Source organism: Patagioenas fasciata, chromosome 6 (genome assembly GCF_037038585.1).
Source record: "Patagioenas fasciata isolate bPatFas1 chromosome 6, bPatFas1.hap1, whole genome shotgun sequence".
NCBI lineage: Eukaryota > Metazoa > Chordata > Aves > Columbiformes > Columbidae > Patagioenas > Patagioenas fasciata.
This window is the reverse complement of record NC_092525.1, coordinates 24458658-24474062: the sequence shown is the minus strand read 5'-3', so window position 1 is coordinate 24474062 and position 15405 is coordinate 24458658. Positions and strand designations below refer to the sequence as shown.

General features: G+C 35.9%; 1 protein-coding gene across 2 annotated transcripts; it reads right to left on the bottom strand.

Moving 5' to 3' along the window:
* Positions 1-3949: 3949 nt before the first annotated feature.
* RGS21 (regulator of G protein signaling 21) lies at positions 3950-12878 on the bottom strand. 2 transcript variants are annotated; one of them, XM_065842448.2, is made up of 3 exons: positions 12779-12878; positions 5102-5268; positions 3950-4153 (listed from the first exon to the last, which is right to left on the bottom strand). In XM_065842448.2, exons 1-3 carry the CDS (start codon positions 12876-12878, stop codon positions 3950-3952), a joined length of 471 nt encoding a protein of 156 aa, XP_065698520.2. The 2 variants fall into 2 exon arrangements, with proteins under 2 accessions (XP_065698520.2, XP_065698521.2); XM_065842449.2 differs by lacking the exon at positions 12779-12878 and adding an exon at positions 6102-6171.
* Positions 12879-15405: the final 2527 nt, after the last annotated feature.

Sequence of the window (15405 nt, the reverse complement as noted above, 5' to 3'; positions counted from 1 at the left end):
TCCTGTCTGCCACTGGAAATATAACTGGCTGCCTATAATTTGGGATCCTGTGCTTCAGAACAATTCTGATATCACACCTGTGTTGAGAACTAATTATGTATTTATGATGTATATGTGTGTGTGTATATTTATATATATATATTTATAATGTAATGTATATATATGTGTATGTTTTTTAATAATTATATCTACATGCATACAAAATGTATACATATATTATATATTTATTTATTATTTTGCCTTTAACTTTAATTCTGGGACAGTCCTGGCATAATGTGAGCATGATGGTTCTGATGGGGTCTGTCCATTTAGATGCTGTTGGAGCTTTAGGACTAGCACCGCATGCAGGAATTTCATTTGGTTTTTTTGTTTGTTTTTTTAGAAATATGGTGTCCACTTTGCATTTATTTCTGCCATTTCCATTGAGTGGAATTATTTTTGTAAATCTGCTTTTTCTGTGTGCTGGAAGAGACTGAGTCCTTAAAAGGAAAAAAATCTTCTCTGACTTGAGATTTTTTTGCCTGGCTTGGATTTGCAAACAGAGAGCAAAAGAAACCCAAATAGCCACTTCTTATTTTGCAGTGAAAGCAAGTGTGGGGCTTGGAGAGCAGACATGGCTTCTAATGTGGCCTTTTATGAGTGCCTTCTAATTAGCTACAACACTATTTCCTTCCTCTTTTTATTTATGGGCTAGCAAAAAGAAAAACCCTAAACAAACAAGGAAAAACAAACAAACAAAAACACACACACAAAAAACAACCCCACAAACCAACAACAAAACAAAACAAAAAACCCAAACCAGAAACAGCAAAACCACCCTAAAATTTCCATTGTATCTTCTGTAAGATAGTTATTGAATCTGTAATCTTCAGTATTAACAACACTGTAGTTTTCTTTTCCAGTTGTAACCCAGAGCTTTAATTAGGATAAATAATTCTGATAATGTGTTAGTGCTTGAGGTTCCAGAAGAACAGGTGATGTACAAACTTATAAGGGTAGTTGTGACCTTTCTCCACAAAATTTATATCCAGGTATTTTCAAACTTTAGTGGCTTTGACAATGAAGATCTGACTCTGATATTAAATGACTTTGCTCTGAAGCCTGAACATAGCTTCTGCTTTCCTGCAATGTCTGTGTGCCCCCCAGATATTGCCATAAATATGCTACATTTTGATGGAAGATGAAAGTAACTCCTCAGTTTCATAACTGCTACCCAACAGGTTCGGGCCAACCTCGTGCTGGACGTCCTTGGTAAAACTTTGAGATTTTGGCGAAGTTCAGTCTAAATCTTCTAAATCCCTCTTCAGTGCCTGGCCTTTTCCTGTATCAAATTATCAGAGCTCAGATGCCTGGCTGTGACCTTTTTTTGGTGCTGTAGAAGTATGAGGCATGAGGTTTAGACTTAGAAAATAAGGAGAAGTAACAAAAACTGGCTCCCATCTTTCACATCTGTGTGTTTTTAAATACTTCCTGAAATAGATCTTTAATAGCAAGCTATATTATAGAAGCTTTCAGAAATTTGATTGTTAAACTTAAAAATATTTCAACATGCTGTAGATTCTTTACTTTTATATGATATAGCCAGATAGCTTTTTGAGGGTTTTAAAAATTAATTGTGAATGTGTCTCCAATTATTTTTTTATATATATGAATCTATAGTGATTACTTATCTAAACCTTGTGAAGTTTCATCTCATATTTAAGCATCTGAAACAGATTAAAAATGTTGAAAGGCTTGATCAAGAACAAATGTTTAATTTATTAGTTAATTAAAACTAGCATACTTTTAATTAGCAGGTTATGGAAGGATTAGTAATGTTACTTCACACTTCGGTCTGTGATAACCTCTAAAAGTGCAATTACTGTACATTTCCCTTAAAGCATTCTAAATTAATTGAAAATGTGTTAAAACCATTCATGGTGCTTTATTATGTAATTATTGAAATGAGTGTCAACTGCTAAAATGTTAGGAATTATCTACTCTTTTGACAACAATGATGCTGTAGATCTTAGAGAATCAGCCAGCCATCATATGGGCATGATGCTTCCTGCTTTTGTTTTGCTATGGTTACCAGAATAGTAGTATGCATTATTTTAATCAAGTTTGACTGTTTTATATAAATTTTTAACTTCTCCTTATGCTGTGTTTTCAGCCAGGAGTTGTAGATCACTGGCAGCCACCTCTCTTGTGACTTTCTAGCTCTCTTTGTGATGGGGTAAAGTCAGAAGTGTGCAAGTTTTAAAGGAGCACAGAGAGTTGTGAGATTTCACAATCGCACATCTATTTTCAGGGTACTTTTTTATCCTTAGGTCCCAAACAACTGGTAGAGCAGAACTTCTTGGTTTTCTACTTGCCCTACTAAGAAAGGTGACACGATCCCGCTTCTTCCTACGTGTGCGAATTTTCTCTTCTGAAAATGAGAATTGGATTTGTAAGAAAGGAAAACGACTTGCTACATTTTTGAGTGATATAATTTCAGCAACCCTGATTGCTTAGTTTACTGTGACTTTAACCAGCAGAAATCCCCTGGTGCAGAAAGGACATCGTGGCTGTGCTGCAGGAGGAAGTTGCAGTTTTCCACTGAAATATCATTGCAAAATGGATGGCAGCTGTGGGGCTGCAAAACAAACCCACATCCTCCTTGTAGCTCAACCTCAGCCAATGTGTTCATTTCTCTGTTAACCATTAGTGCTGGGTAAGATAGAAAATAAAAAGAAATGCAGACGTCAAGAAGAAAAAGTAGGTGATAGAATAGACGATGAGTATCAAAGAATAGATATTTTACACCCTACCTACATACATATAAGCTGTGGCAGGGCATTAACCTAAGTACATAACCGAAGGCAGGGTATTTGGGATTTCTGTTATTTTTTCTCTTCCATGGTAAAGATTCTTCCTGCTCCATATGGTTTGAAATATTTTTTCTTCAGTAGTATGCCACAGTTTCCTCTTTTGCCTAAATATATACAATAAATCCTCTAATAGCAATGAAAAAGTGTGTGTATTGGGAGACACCTGAAGATTGCAGTAGAGTCCTATTGCATCTTGCTTGTTTGAAAAATAACACCGTGACTGAAACCTGATTTACATGCTTGCTTGCCTAAAACTGCTTCTCTGATGCCTACTTTTCCACTTATCTGTATTTAATTGAGAAATGTTAATAATTATTGATATTACTTCTTCATGAGCTCATGGGGACAGTATCACTGATACATTTGGAAAAGCAAGGAAAATGAATTATTAATTGAAAATGTATAAAGGAAGATTTACTCATTTTTTCCAAAATGCCTACACAATTAATAAATGATATTTTTCAATAAAAATTTAAATGAAATAAACACAAAGAAAATTGAAGACAGTCGTATTGAAGAGAGTTGTATTATGAAAAATTATTTTGCTCTGAATGCCAGGAACATTTGTTGGAAAGCAGCTGCCTATTTATTAAATATTATCATAGTATGTTATCTACTGTATTTCTGCTTCTCCTGTTTTGAATTGGTATAAAACATGCTTAAAAGAGAATTTTAATTTTTATTACAAACAAGATGATGAATTAATGAGTAAATGTATTCAAGTTCCCTGAAAGAAATTTGGTTTTGAGGCCATACCCCTAAAGAAAAAACAGCAGCAAACCAGAAAACCACAACATTCTGCTTAAAAACGTGAAAACAGTTTGACAAATAAAGCATGCACTGGAAAACTTATCAATGTCCAACTACTTTGCTAAAAAGGTAGCTCAAATGTCTTAGCATGTTCCATCCTGTTTCTTGAATATTTATCCACCAACTTTATTAGAAATTATCAAGTGCATATTATACTTAAAAACAAGCTGGCAAAGGTAATTCTTAGATCTGGTTTGTGCAATCACTTTAATATTATATTGTACTGAGTTTTGCAGTATGAGACATTTACAAGTTAATAATCCCTCAGGTCTTTGACATTTGTTTTCTTACAAAAATGGGAGCCATCTCTTCTGTTTTCCATTCTGTTGCTTCTTTACTAGTTCCTTGTACTCTTCTGACCTTAAAAACCTAGGAAAAGAGTCCTTTGCCATCAGACTATAGATTAACCTCTGAGCATCATCAAAGCAGCTGAGGGTGGGCTCAGTCATATTCTGAGCAATGTGGTTTTTGGTGTGGAAGTCAATATTAATCTGTAAGAAGAAAGGAGGCATAAAATTAATGTCTGATTTTTTGGAAAGCTGAGGTCTGCTCGTGTACAGGACACAATCAGCATTTGAATTTCTTTCCAAATACCCTGGCTAATGCAAATGAGAATGAAAGTTATCCTATCATTTTCTGGCATACTGAATTTTAATATTTTTTTGGCTCTTAAAAAGATGGCATCACTGAAACAAATAAACACAACAAACAAACAACAAAAAAAAACTTGCTTCTGATTATTTTATCTTTTTGCCCAAGCAAATCCCATGAAGTACCAATTACCAAAGAGTTAATTAGAAATGAAGATACTTGGCATTGTTTTAGGTTTGACCCTATCTATTTTGTAAGGATTTTTTGTTTCAATAAAATTGATTTCAATCATATGTAAGACATGGGGACATTCAAAGTACTCTCACTATCAAGGGCAAAACCATCAGCATAAAAGTGACTAATTAGCCATTTGTTTCTTCACAGTAAGCATTTTAAAAATATTTATAAAATTGAATGCTGTGATGGAAATTTTTGCAAGTTTAGTTTGCATTTTGATATTCACGGCAAAAGAACAAATACAGCCATTAACATTCCAATATACTGTTACCTAAAATATGGAGGAAATGGTGCTTATTGCATTGGAAAAATGGTTAAGGAAAACAAATTATATTGGACATCTGTTTTCTTTGAAATTTCAGAAGGTGAGATAAACCCATGACCTATATGAAGAATGTATTTGTAGTACTGTATTTATCTATAAGATGTCTTTGCTTGCCTCACAGAGTTCCACGCAGTGTTTTCCACCTGGTAGATAATTTACATGAAAATGGAAGCACAGACACATTGAATTGCATTTTTTGTCACTTCAGGAAATTTGGATCTGAATTTTCCCATTGATGCCCATTCTTAGTGAGTACCCAAAGTATACACAAAAAAAACCTGTTTACCTCCTTTGGAGCATCAGCTTGTATAAAGTCAGAATAAATCTTTTGGGCTTTTAAGGCAATCTTAGTGGGGGACTTGGTTTTCTTGAAGTCCTCACAGGCCAGCCAGAACTCCACATTCTCCTCGCTGAACTCTGACTTCAAAAATGTCCTAAAAGCTTCCACGCCATCTGGGGAAAAATACAGGAGATCATGGGTGGAGGAAAACTTGAAAGAACAATGCAGACTATGTAGATGTATATATGCAGAATACACAGTGTAATTATTAAGACTTAAGTGGAGAGAAGGACTCTTTGCTACTACTTAGTTCAACTTTTGTTCACATTTAAGAGAAAAACAAACAAAACCTAAGGAAATCTTGTTTGGAAGAATTTATTTTAAAATTAATCCATATCACAAGCTGTTAGAAAAGACAACTGACAGCACCCAAATTTAGTTGTGTCAATCAAATTAATACTGTGCAGAAACAGCACGGAGGCACCGCAGGGTCCCAGCCGCAGAGTTCCAGCAGGAAAATGGTGCAAGGAAATTTTTAACCATTCCACGTGGTTTGGGGCTTAACGTCAGTAGGAATGGGATCTCTTAGAGGAGTGACTTTGGGTGGTTTAGAAATAATCACAATATATATATTTCTTTGTAACAGGAATACCTAAGAAAAGGTTTGTGGTTGTTTTTATTTTAAAAAATAAATCAGGAAAAACAGAACTATTGCATGGAGAGTTTTACAACCATTATCTTAATAAAATTAAACTGTTTCAGAGCACTTCTGCCTTCTTAAATGTTCCTGAAGCATTGGCCAGAAGCTCTATTGTGTTTGCAGCTAGAAGAACTGTGGCCCCTCTGCTTTCCAGCACAGCAGCTCCCACGCCTTTAGCAGCAGTGCTGCTCTGCTTCAAAGCACGTGTGAGTTGACTGCAAAGCGGTGTGAAAACCTGACAGCAGCGTTTGTGTATTGGGTCTACACGTGTTCTTTAAAAACTTTTTTTTTTTTTTTAATTCTTACCTTTATTGGCTAGTACTGTATCCACAGACATGGACCAGGCCATTGTTTCTTCAGCATCTGACCTGTGGAAACAACATCTGTCCTTGAAAAATAACATGGTGACCTCTGGCCTGTGCATTCTATGGTAGCTACTCTAGTATTTGGCTGTCTCCTTGAGGAGCAGGTGAGTAATTCACACTACCCCATGCACTGAATAACAGAAAGTCAACAAAAAAGTGTGGCGCTTTTTTTTTTTTTTGAGTGTAGAGAACAACATAGACTCATAAAGTACAACATTGCTTGCAATTCATTGAACTATAACAGAAGCATAGGAGGTATATTAATGTCCTAGAGCATGTACTGAATTTCTTTTCAAGAATAAGGAGCATAATTCTTCAACAAACCTCAGTTTAGTGGTTTGTAACTGAAATTTTATTGAAATAGTTTGTTTTTTCTTTCAGAAAATTTTGGAAAAAAAAAAATCAAATCTTATGAATGTCCTCATCCAAAATTTTTTGAGCTAGAAATTTCAAATGTAAATAATTTCTTCCTGTAAACTCTATAGACAGGTCATAAAAGAATTTTGTTGAGCTAATATCCTATTACATACCCAGAACTGACTCAGTACAAGATTCTAGAGCTTACATGTCTCTTTATCTCCTTTTAAAAAACCTATATCCAAAATTGGGAGGGAAAAAAAAAAAAAAATCAATTACTCTGCTCTGGTCTTGCACTTTGAACTGTTTTATTTGGAGATCTTTCACAAATGCAAAATGCTACTAAAACGTTCTTCATTCCATCTATGCATTTATATTTTAAAAAGTAATATGCATTAATTCTACTAAAATCTAACATAAGATAAAGAGACATGTAAGCTCTAAAATACATGCAAGAATATCTGGAGAGGTAAGCAATAATTAAGTAGATTTCTATCTCATGTTGTTTTTGTTGAATCTGCTACATTTTATACAAATAGTAGAGATGTATTAACCATACAATGAGAGGGGAAACAAACTTTCTAATCGTCTTGTTATGTATCTTGTATAGGTTATGACAGACAGGGGGGATTTGAAACCAAGTTTAAATTCTATGTGAATACAGTAGTCACTTGACATCTTGGCAGCTCTAGAATAATTTCTGTGCATCTTCTCTCTCATTTGGTGCAAAATCAAAACAAATTCCAGGATGTCTGATGGAAAGAGAAATCTTATTTTCTGACCAGACCCTGTTCCCATTTAAAAAGCCACACAACATAATCTTGGTGGAAGTTAGTCATTCTGCATGGAAAGGTTTTTCTCAGTCGGTCTCTCTGGTTTCAGTCACGCAAACTCAGGGATGTAACTCCTTTCTCCCTTGTGCGTTAGGGGAGGACATTAGTTCATCCTAACTAAACGTGGAGCAGGTTGTCCTTGCTCAGCACGGCATCATGAGCCGTAGATGCTGCTGACAACACCGGGGGGTGGGAAATTGGGGTGAGGGAGAAAAAGAGGATGGAAAAGTCTCTGCTGAAGCACAGCGCCTGCCTGCAAGGGCTGCTCTGCCTGCAGGCTGCGGGTACTAGAGCATGTATTTATTCTGGATGCTGATCAGGTGCCCATCCATCACGAGAGTGTTTCAAAGGGACCTTTCGTGTGAAGTCTGCTGCATTTTTGTCTGTCTGATCAATAGGTTCCTGAAATCTCACCTATGAAAAGATCATTATGCTGACTATTGACTTTCTGCCACTGTATATACTAACGTAAAAAATAGGTATTTTAGGAGCTCAAAGGCTCTGGATTATGATAAATGGACCAAACAGTTCTGTATGAAATATTACAGAGTTTTGTGTTTGTGTGTTTTTTTTGTTTGGTTGGCTGGGGTTTGTTTTGTTTGGTTGGTTTTTAATTTAGGAAAAAAAAAAAAACCTAGACTGTTAAAAAAACAATTTTATATATGTATATATATGTGTGTGTGTGTATATATATATATTCTTTAGGGGACTCTGAGAGCTTGACTGTCAAAACCCTGCTCTGAAATACACAGGTTAGTTTGAGAGCTGTATTCCAGTTTTTTGTCAGCATCACCACTAATGGCATTTTCCAATTGTAAATTTATCAAAAAATTAGATGATAGTGTGACCACATTAGGTAACTGTAGCTACTGTTACAATAGATTGTGGCATTGTCATCTTTAACAAGCAAGGGACTTTTTTTGTAGCTGTCAGTTTGCTTGTATCCGGACTGCACAAAATTATGTTTAAACAAAATATTAAAGTGTTGTGTATCTGTGCGTATACATACACACATACATAAGGGAAACTGGACTGCAAATATGGTCAGTCTGTATTGAAAACACAAATGAAAACTGAATGTAGCACTATGTGGTACTTCGTGAGATGTGTGCTGATGAAATTAATCAGCAGAGAATTTCTTTTAGTAACTGTAATAAATTTTTATCCAACATATAACAAATGTTCAGGTTGCTAATTGAGTATTTACTAGTGAAACACCAGGATAAAATAGACAGCATAAGCCTCGTTCTGCTTCTTTTCCTCACAGATAATATTATTTAACTTAATATTTGCTGATCACTCAGAGAATGAACTCATTGATGTCACGGGATTTACCTGAATGGGAATGGCAAGCAGAATTGATAACACAAAATCGAAATCATTATAGTGACTGTAAAGGGGGAAGGAGAAGAAAAACTATCTAGATTATTCAAAAGTTGGCCATCCCATCCCATAAACCTTCTGTGGTTAAAATAGCCATAAACAGCAACTCACTTCACTGGCAATTTTGTTCCACTCTCTGACTGTCACAGGTAGGAGAGGATCTCTTGTTCTGACTGATGTTCCAGCTGAAGGTAATGTGACAGTTGGAAGAATAAAATTAGCCTGTGAATAACCAAACAGTACAATGCAAATTGACAAAGTGTTTTTAAGACTTCCTTTAAAATTATTTCTCTTTCAGAAACATGGCTCATTTTTTAACAGTGGCCATTCCAACTTAATCTACCAAAAGTAATTTTAATTAATCACAATTTCTATGCAAATATCTCTGTTCTGAACAACATCTTAACAAATCATCTTATGATTTTTCTCAGTGACCATTTGGCTTACTGGCTGTGGGAAAAAAAAAAAAAACAACAGGTTTAGTGCACATAACTAGAATATTCTTCAGTATCAATATGTGCTCTCATTAAATCTGCAAAGCTTATCCATCACTTTACACATCTTGAAGGTCTAAGGCCCTTGACCCATAGTCTCTTTTGATTATTCATACAAGACTTAGCACAAAGGGACCAGAGAGCGTCGGGGTGGCCGTCATTTGCGCATTGATGCTGTTACAAATAATGGAATCGTGCAGTATTTAATACTTTCAGTTGAGTTATTTTTTTTTCTTCTACTCCTATTGATATTTCATTCGATGTACCATCTTCTACTTGTATTACTCTGCCCTGAAAACATTTTCATGTAATTTTGTCTTTTGGTCTTGATAATCACATCATTCTTTTCTTTCTTTGTCTGTTGCCTGCTGTCCCTGAACAAGCCGGCTCAGTGACAGGCTCCTTGCCTCTCTCCAAATCTCACCCTGCTCAGCTTCCAGCTTCCCACTGTCTCCACTTGACATAAACTTCCAGTGATTCAGAAACTGGGATCCAGCTGTCCCAAGCTGCAGAATAAGGAATTTTTGTCTTCTCAGTTGAAATATTTTGCACCAAGTACTGCAGCCTCAAGAATTTAGGTCCCAATTGATTTTTCCTATATGATCGCACGCAAAGTTGCTTTCTGCCTGAGGACACAGCCTTTCTTATTTTAGGTATGTCTGTGTTCTAAGATGAGAACAAAAAGGCCAAGCACCACATGCCACATCTTGACCTAAGCAATGTTAGGGGGTTGTTCTTCATCCTCAGCTTTTGTGGATCTGTAAAATAAGTTTCAGGCCAAACTGTTTGATGAAGTCCACATGAAACAAACAAAAAAACACCTGAATCTGGTCAATAGGGGTCCAGAAAGTTGAAATGGGATGGGAAACAGATATAGAGGTAGGTTACTAGGATGATGGGGAGAATGAAACTGTCTTGCAGGAGAAAAATAAGAGACTTCAATTTGTCTGTAAAATGAAAGCAAAAGGGAGCTATGATTGCTCTCTGAATACAGAGGGGTAACCAGAGGAAAAAAAATATTCTTTTAGCTTGAGGATCATATTGGTAAAAGAACAAATCTGTCTAAATATCCAGTGAGTAAATTTAGGCTGGAAATCAAAAGGAAACTTCTGAAAAAATGTTTTGTCTTCCAGTAGAATTTTTGTCCTCTCTACTCTTCTGTACTCCAAAGATAGAGCTTTGTATATTTATGAATTAGATTATTATAAATAGTTCCCGTTGATAATAGGAAACTAGAAATGATGAACCAAGATACCTCTTTCAGTCCTACATAATACTAAAAAAAAGATTCCTGGCAGCAAAATATGAATCCTTTCTGCAATTTCTTACCTTTGCATCCACTTGCTTCTGAAAGTCATAATAGGAGAGAAATATGAATTATCATCCCAATTGTCTGCAGTGCTTCTTATTTCTCTTTATCAGTTATTTTTCTCTTATTTCCACAGAATGCGTATGGCAGACTGTGTAACATTGTGCCAGACACGACCAAAAGCTTTCCATGCATTGCTGCTAGTTAAACTTCAGCATCTTACAGGTGGAGAGAAAGCCTTCAGCACCTGCATTTACATTAAATACTTGGTGACTGATTCAGTCCCAGGTTTGAGCCTTGATAAAAGAGGATAAACATAGTACAAAATCCAAATAATACTGATTTGAAGAGTTTCTGGCCTGGCAGAATGTAAATAGCTACAACTTGAATTTTCTAACACTAAGACTGTCTCTTTGTTACTTACTTCTGAAGTAGCACTTTTTTTCCAGTGTTCTGGTTTCTGATTTTCTGGTCTTAACCTTCTTAGGTAGCAATCAGCAGGTTCTTTAAAGCTGTACATGCAATTTACATGTCTTGGTATTTTCAGGAAGGGGCTTTACTTTTATGTACCCTAAGTTCTCACTGAGAAGTGGCCAAGCTTTAGAACCAGTTCAAAATAGGTTTTGAATTTTCAGCAAAGTAACAAAATTCCAGATAAAGGCCTGATGCAAATTTCGTCCAGCTTTCTTAGTGCAATGCCAGTAAAATCAGTCCAGTTATGAGAACAGAGATGACAACAAGTTAAGCAACACATCATTCTTTGATTCCATTTATTTCTCGATGTTTAACCTGTGTCTAATCCTGATGATTCTACTGTTCACCCACCTTTGAACTGTGATTGCAAATTGACTAGTTTTATGATTTTGAAAAGGTAAGACAGTTTTTGTTATAGAATAGTCCCATTAACTCCTGTAAGACTATTTATGAAAGGAAGGATTACAGTATCTATGCCTATTTTTTTTCCTAATCATCTATGATACACATTTTTAATTTAAAACAAGAGTTCCGAACAGTGCAACAGATGCATTTTTTTAGAAATTTCTATCTAGTTGCCTTATGTCTGAATGATACAGACATGACTTTCTCTTTGATATTTTCAATGCTGATATAAATTTTTAAGCCATTTTTAGGAGCCAGAGAGGGATGCTAAAACCCAGAAGTATTCTGACTAGTGCACAGAGTAACTAAATGGATGCAATCTGATTGCTGCTTGTGTTTTATGGAGTATTGATCACAATTCACAAAAACACAAAGAAGTTATGAGGGATTTTCTGTTCAGTGATTGCTTGGTCTATCTAAGTTGATTGTATTTCTGGCACACAGCAGATAATAGGATTGTTATTAATATCCCAGTACAAATATCACAAGTACACTAATCGAAGTAATGCAATCACCTCTTCCCATAAAAAGTAGCCGGTAGTATTGTCATATACTTCCTCTGCTTGGAACTTAATAACTTCTGGAAAGAAACTTTAATATTTTACTGAAAATTCATAAGGAGAAACAGTGATCTTAGTCTTTAAACAGAAGCATCAGCTGCTTGTGCAAATCTTTTAGCTATTAATAATAAACAGTATCAAGCAAACGAAAGGGAATATTAACATGGACTAGAGATGGGCTGGAAACTGCACGTTGAGTTATGTATAAACCTTTTGGAAATCTGGATTCAGCTGACACTGCTGATGTCTGCAGTTGCAGTTTACTAATAACCCAGACTGGGCTTTTGCGGTGGCTCCAGGTCCTTATCTGCTCAGCTAATTTCAGTGTATTTTAAAAACTTTATCTGTGAAGCCTCTGGATTAACATATCTGTAACTCTGCTGACTGTGCTATGGACTTTTGTTCTGAGTCCCCTGTGTTTGATAGGCCATAGGAGAGCTAGAACTGTAGGAAAGGCAATGTGGGTCTGTTGATTGAATGTTTCCTTCTTTACCAATATTAATTGCTAAGGACTACTGATTTATTAAATATTTAAATCTCCTGAATTTTAGGCTTACTGCTTGACTTTTTAATGATATTAATTTTTTTATTGTTTAGCTACCTTTAGAAATTAGTTTCACTGAGTTATCATTCTTTTTGAAAAGTTATTGGCTGTTTAGGGAAATAAGGCATGCCATTTTTTGTTTCTCTGACCCACAACTAGATACTAATCTCAATAGATAGTATAAACCAACTCTTTATGTATTAACCCAAGAAATCACTTTCATTTATGTCTGTTCTTAAAAGTGTTACCTTCTACTCACCCAAGTGCAATGTTGAGAAAAGGTCACACTCTCCAATAGCTGTTTTGCTGTGCTGGTGTTTCCCCTCGATTGGGTTCAATATGTTATTGCCCTTCAGCATTTGGCCTCTGTGAAATCCATCCGATATCTGGGTTTGCTTGAACAGTATTGTTTTGTATAGTGTGACCTCAGCAGAAAAAAAGCTAATGTTGTGCTGGTCCAAGCTATTCAAGCAAACAGAACTTACCTGAATTTCTTATGTTGGGAGAAGCCAAGATAATCTGCTGGCATCCTAGTAACATGGAAATGCCTGTCATATGGGATGCAAATACATTTTAATCACAGCCCTATGTAAATGCCTACCTTCCAATAGCATTGCACAGCATGGTCAACTCGCAAAAATATTTTTCTTTCCATATAAATAGCTCTGTGTGTCTTCAGTATGCCACAGAGCTGTTTTGCATAAGAAAATGAGCTGTTATTTTCCACCCAAGCAAAGTATGCCCTTCAGGTAAAATGTTTTGATTTCGAGAACAATTTGTCAAAATGTTTTACAGCATTCTGGGCTCCTTGTATACAGGATTTCCAAGTACCATAAAAACACAAACCTACATTAGAAGAGAACTGGAAACAATTCGCAATATGCAACCTTGAAGATTCTCATTTAGCGCTAACTAGTAGAGTGTTTGGCACAGCTCGTGTCCTGGATTAATACACTGTTATTTACACAGCATCAGATTTCACAAAACTTCCTGTTGGTATAAGAAGCCTGCATAGTGCAGACATATAGGACCATACTGTGGTCTTGTCCTTGGAGACAGGTATAAATTGCACCACAATAAAAAAATATACGAAAGGCAGGTGTTATAACCCGGAATGCTCTTGAACCATAATTCTTTCCATCAGTCATCTCTTGAGTAGTGCCTTGCAGGTGGTCCCTCCCAAGCGAAGCAGTGCCAGGTACTGAATGAAAGGGAAAACCTATGTGTTCTTGGTTGCCTCTTTTTGTAAAGGACTATTGGAAGCACACTTCTGACTTCTCCAGTGTGCTCACACCCAAATAACGTGGGCAAAGCATGTGTATGAGGTAGGAGAGCCTCCTCTGAGTCCCAAACATGAGGATTTAATCCTTAGAAGCCTTCTATTCCTCAAGGAAAAACTGGAGTAGCGTTAACTGCAGAAAATGTAAAACTGGAAAGTTGTGAAGAAAGAGTTTCTAAAGAATAATAAATTGCATGGTGGAGAAACAACAGTTCAAGCTTATCCTTGTTAGGCTTTAGCTTAATGTTCTGTCCTGTTTGAAAACTCTAAATTGACTTCCATGGGATTATATTTCATACTAGTTAATTTTAATTTGGTTTCATAGAGAAGGGAAAGATAGATGCTATATCATAAATTTGGTGTCTGGATTATCTCTTGTAAGGAGACTTACAAGGAGTTTACACAAACAGATGCCATTTAGGCAAAGAGAGAGAAAAGCTTTGGTATAAAACCAGAGGGAACTTTTGAGACTACAAAAAATGGGAGATGACAACAAGACCTTAGCAAGAAAAAAGTAAAAACAGAAGCAAGCTGTACTGTGTGTATAGGAAATATATTTTTATCTCTGGCACAGAGCCCCACAGGAGCTTAAAGGACATTTGATTGAGGCATTTGACTAAAATGCAAAAAACAGAGTGGGATCTAGGACAGGCATCTGAGCAAGGCATAAGTTTATGAGCAAATGAATCACACGATTTTTTTTTCCCAGTTGAGGTCTTTTGACAGTATGTGCGGAAAGGAGAGGGAACTGCATTGAAAGCGGTAGTTAACTAAGGGAGGCTGAGCAGCTGGGGACAAAAAGGAGAGAAAAATGATCTGCCTTTTGTGAGTCATTTGTAAGTTGTAGCATGTAGAGGCACGTAAGAGCCATATTACTGATCACCTACATTAGTGGAAGACAGAGATCCATCTTTTTCTTTGAGATTATGTATCTTAGATTTCACTCCTTGTTTCTTGTCCGTTCAGAAAAAAAAAAAAAAAAAAAAAAAGTTCTCTTTTGCATGGTAACAAATCCCAAAAGCTGAAGAAGATATGCATATAAGTGTATTTTCATCTCCCTTAAATTAAATATTAATAGCAGGTAAAAATTCAGCTAATTTAAAGCTGAGTATTTTGAGTTCTCTTACTGAATGCTGAATGGTACATACAAATCTGAAAAGCTACTACATAAAATAATCCTCAATAAAAATACTTCTCCAATAGTGTTTGTACCTGTATTATTTGCATTAGGTCAGCTAAACTACAGGATTTATGGTATTGATACATTTATTCTGCCAAAACTAGAGAAACCTGACTAGGTTCTCTGGCACTCCTCTAAGGTTTATACTATAAATACAGCTTTGCAGGGCTAGCCCTTAGTCTGATCAATCCTGTCTAGCTCAGTCCTGGAACAGCATCACAGACTTGTACTAAATCGATGCTTAGTTCATCTTACAGAACTACAGCAGAGCACTCATTTTCTCTCACTAGAAGGAGTCTCTTCTAGAAAAAAACTTTGCCAGATAATTATGTCATTTTCATTTATCTTCCTACCCTTTGCCTTCCTTTCTCTGAATTTATCTTGACTTTTTTCTTACAGTAGTTCCCATGGCATTAGTCTGCTGTAA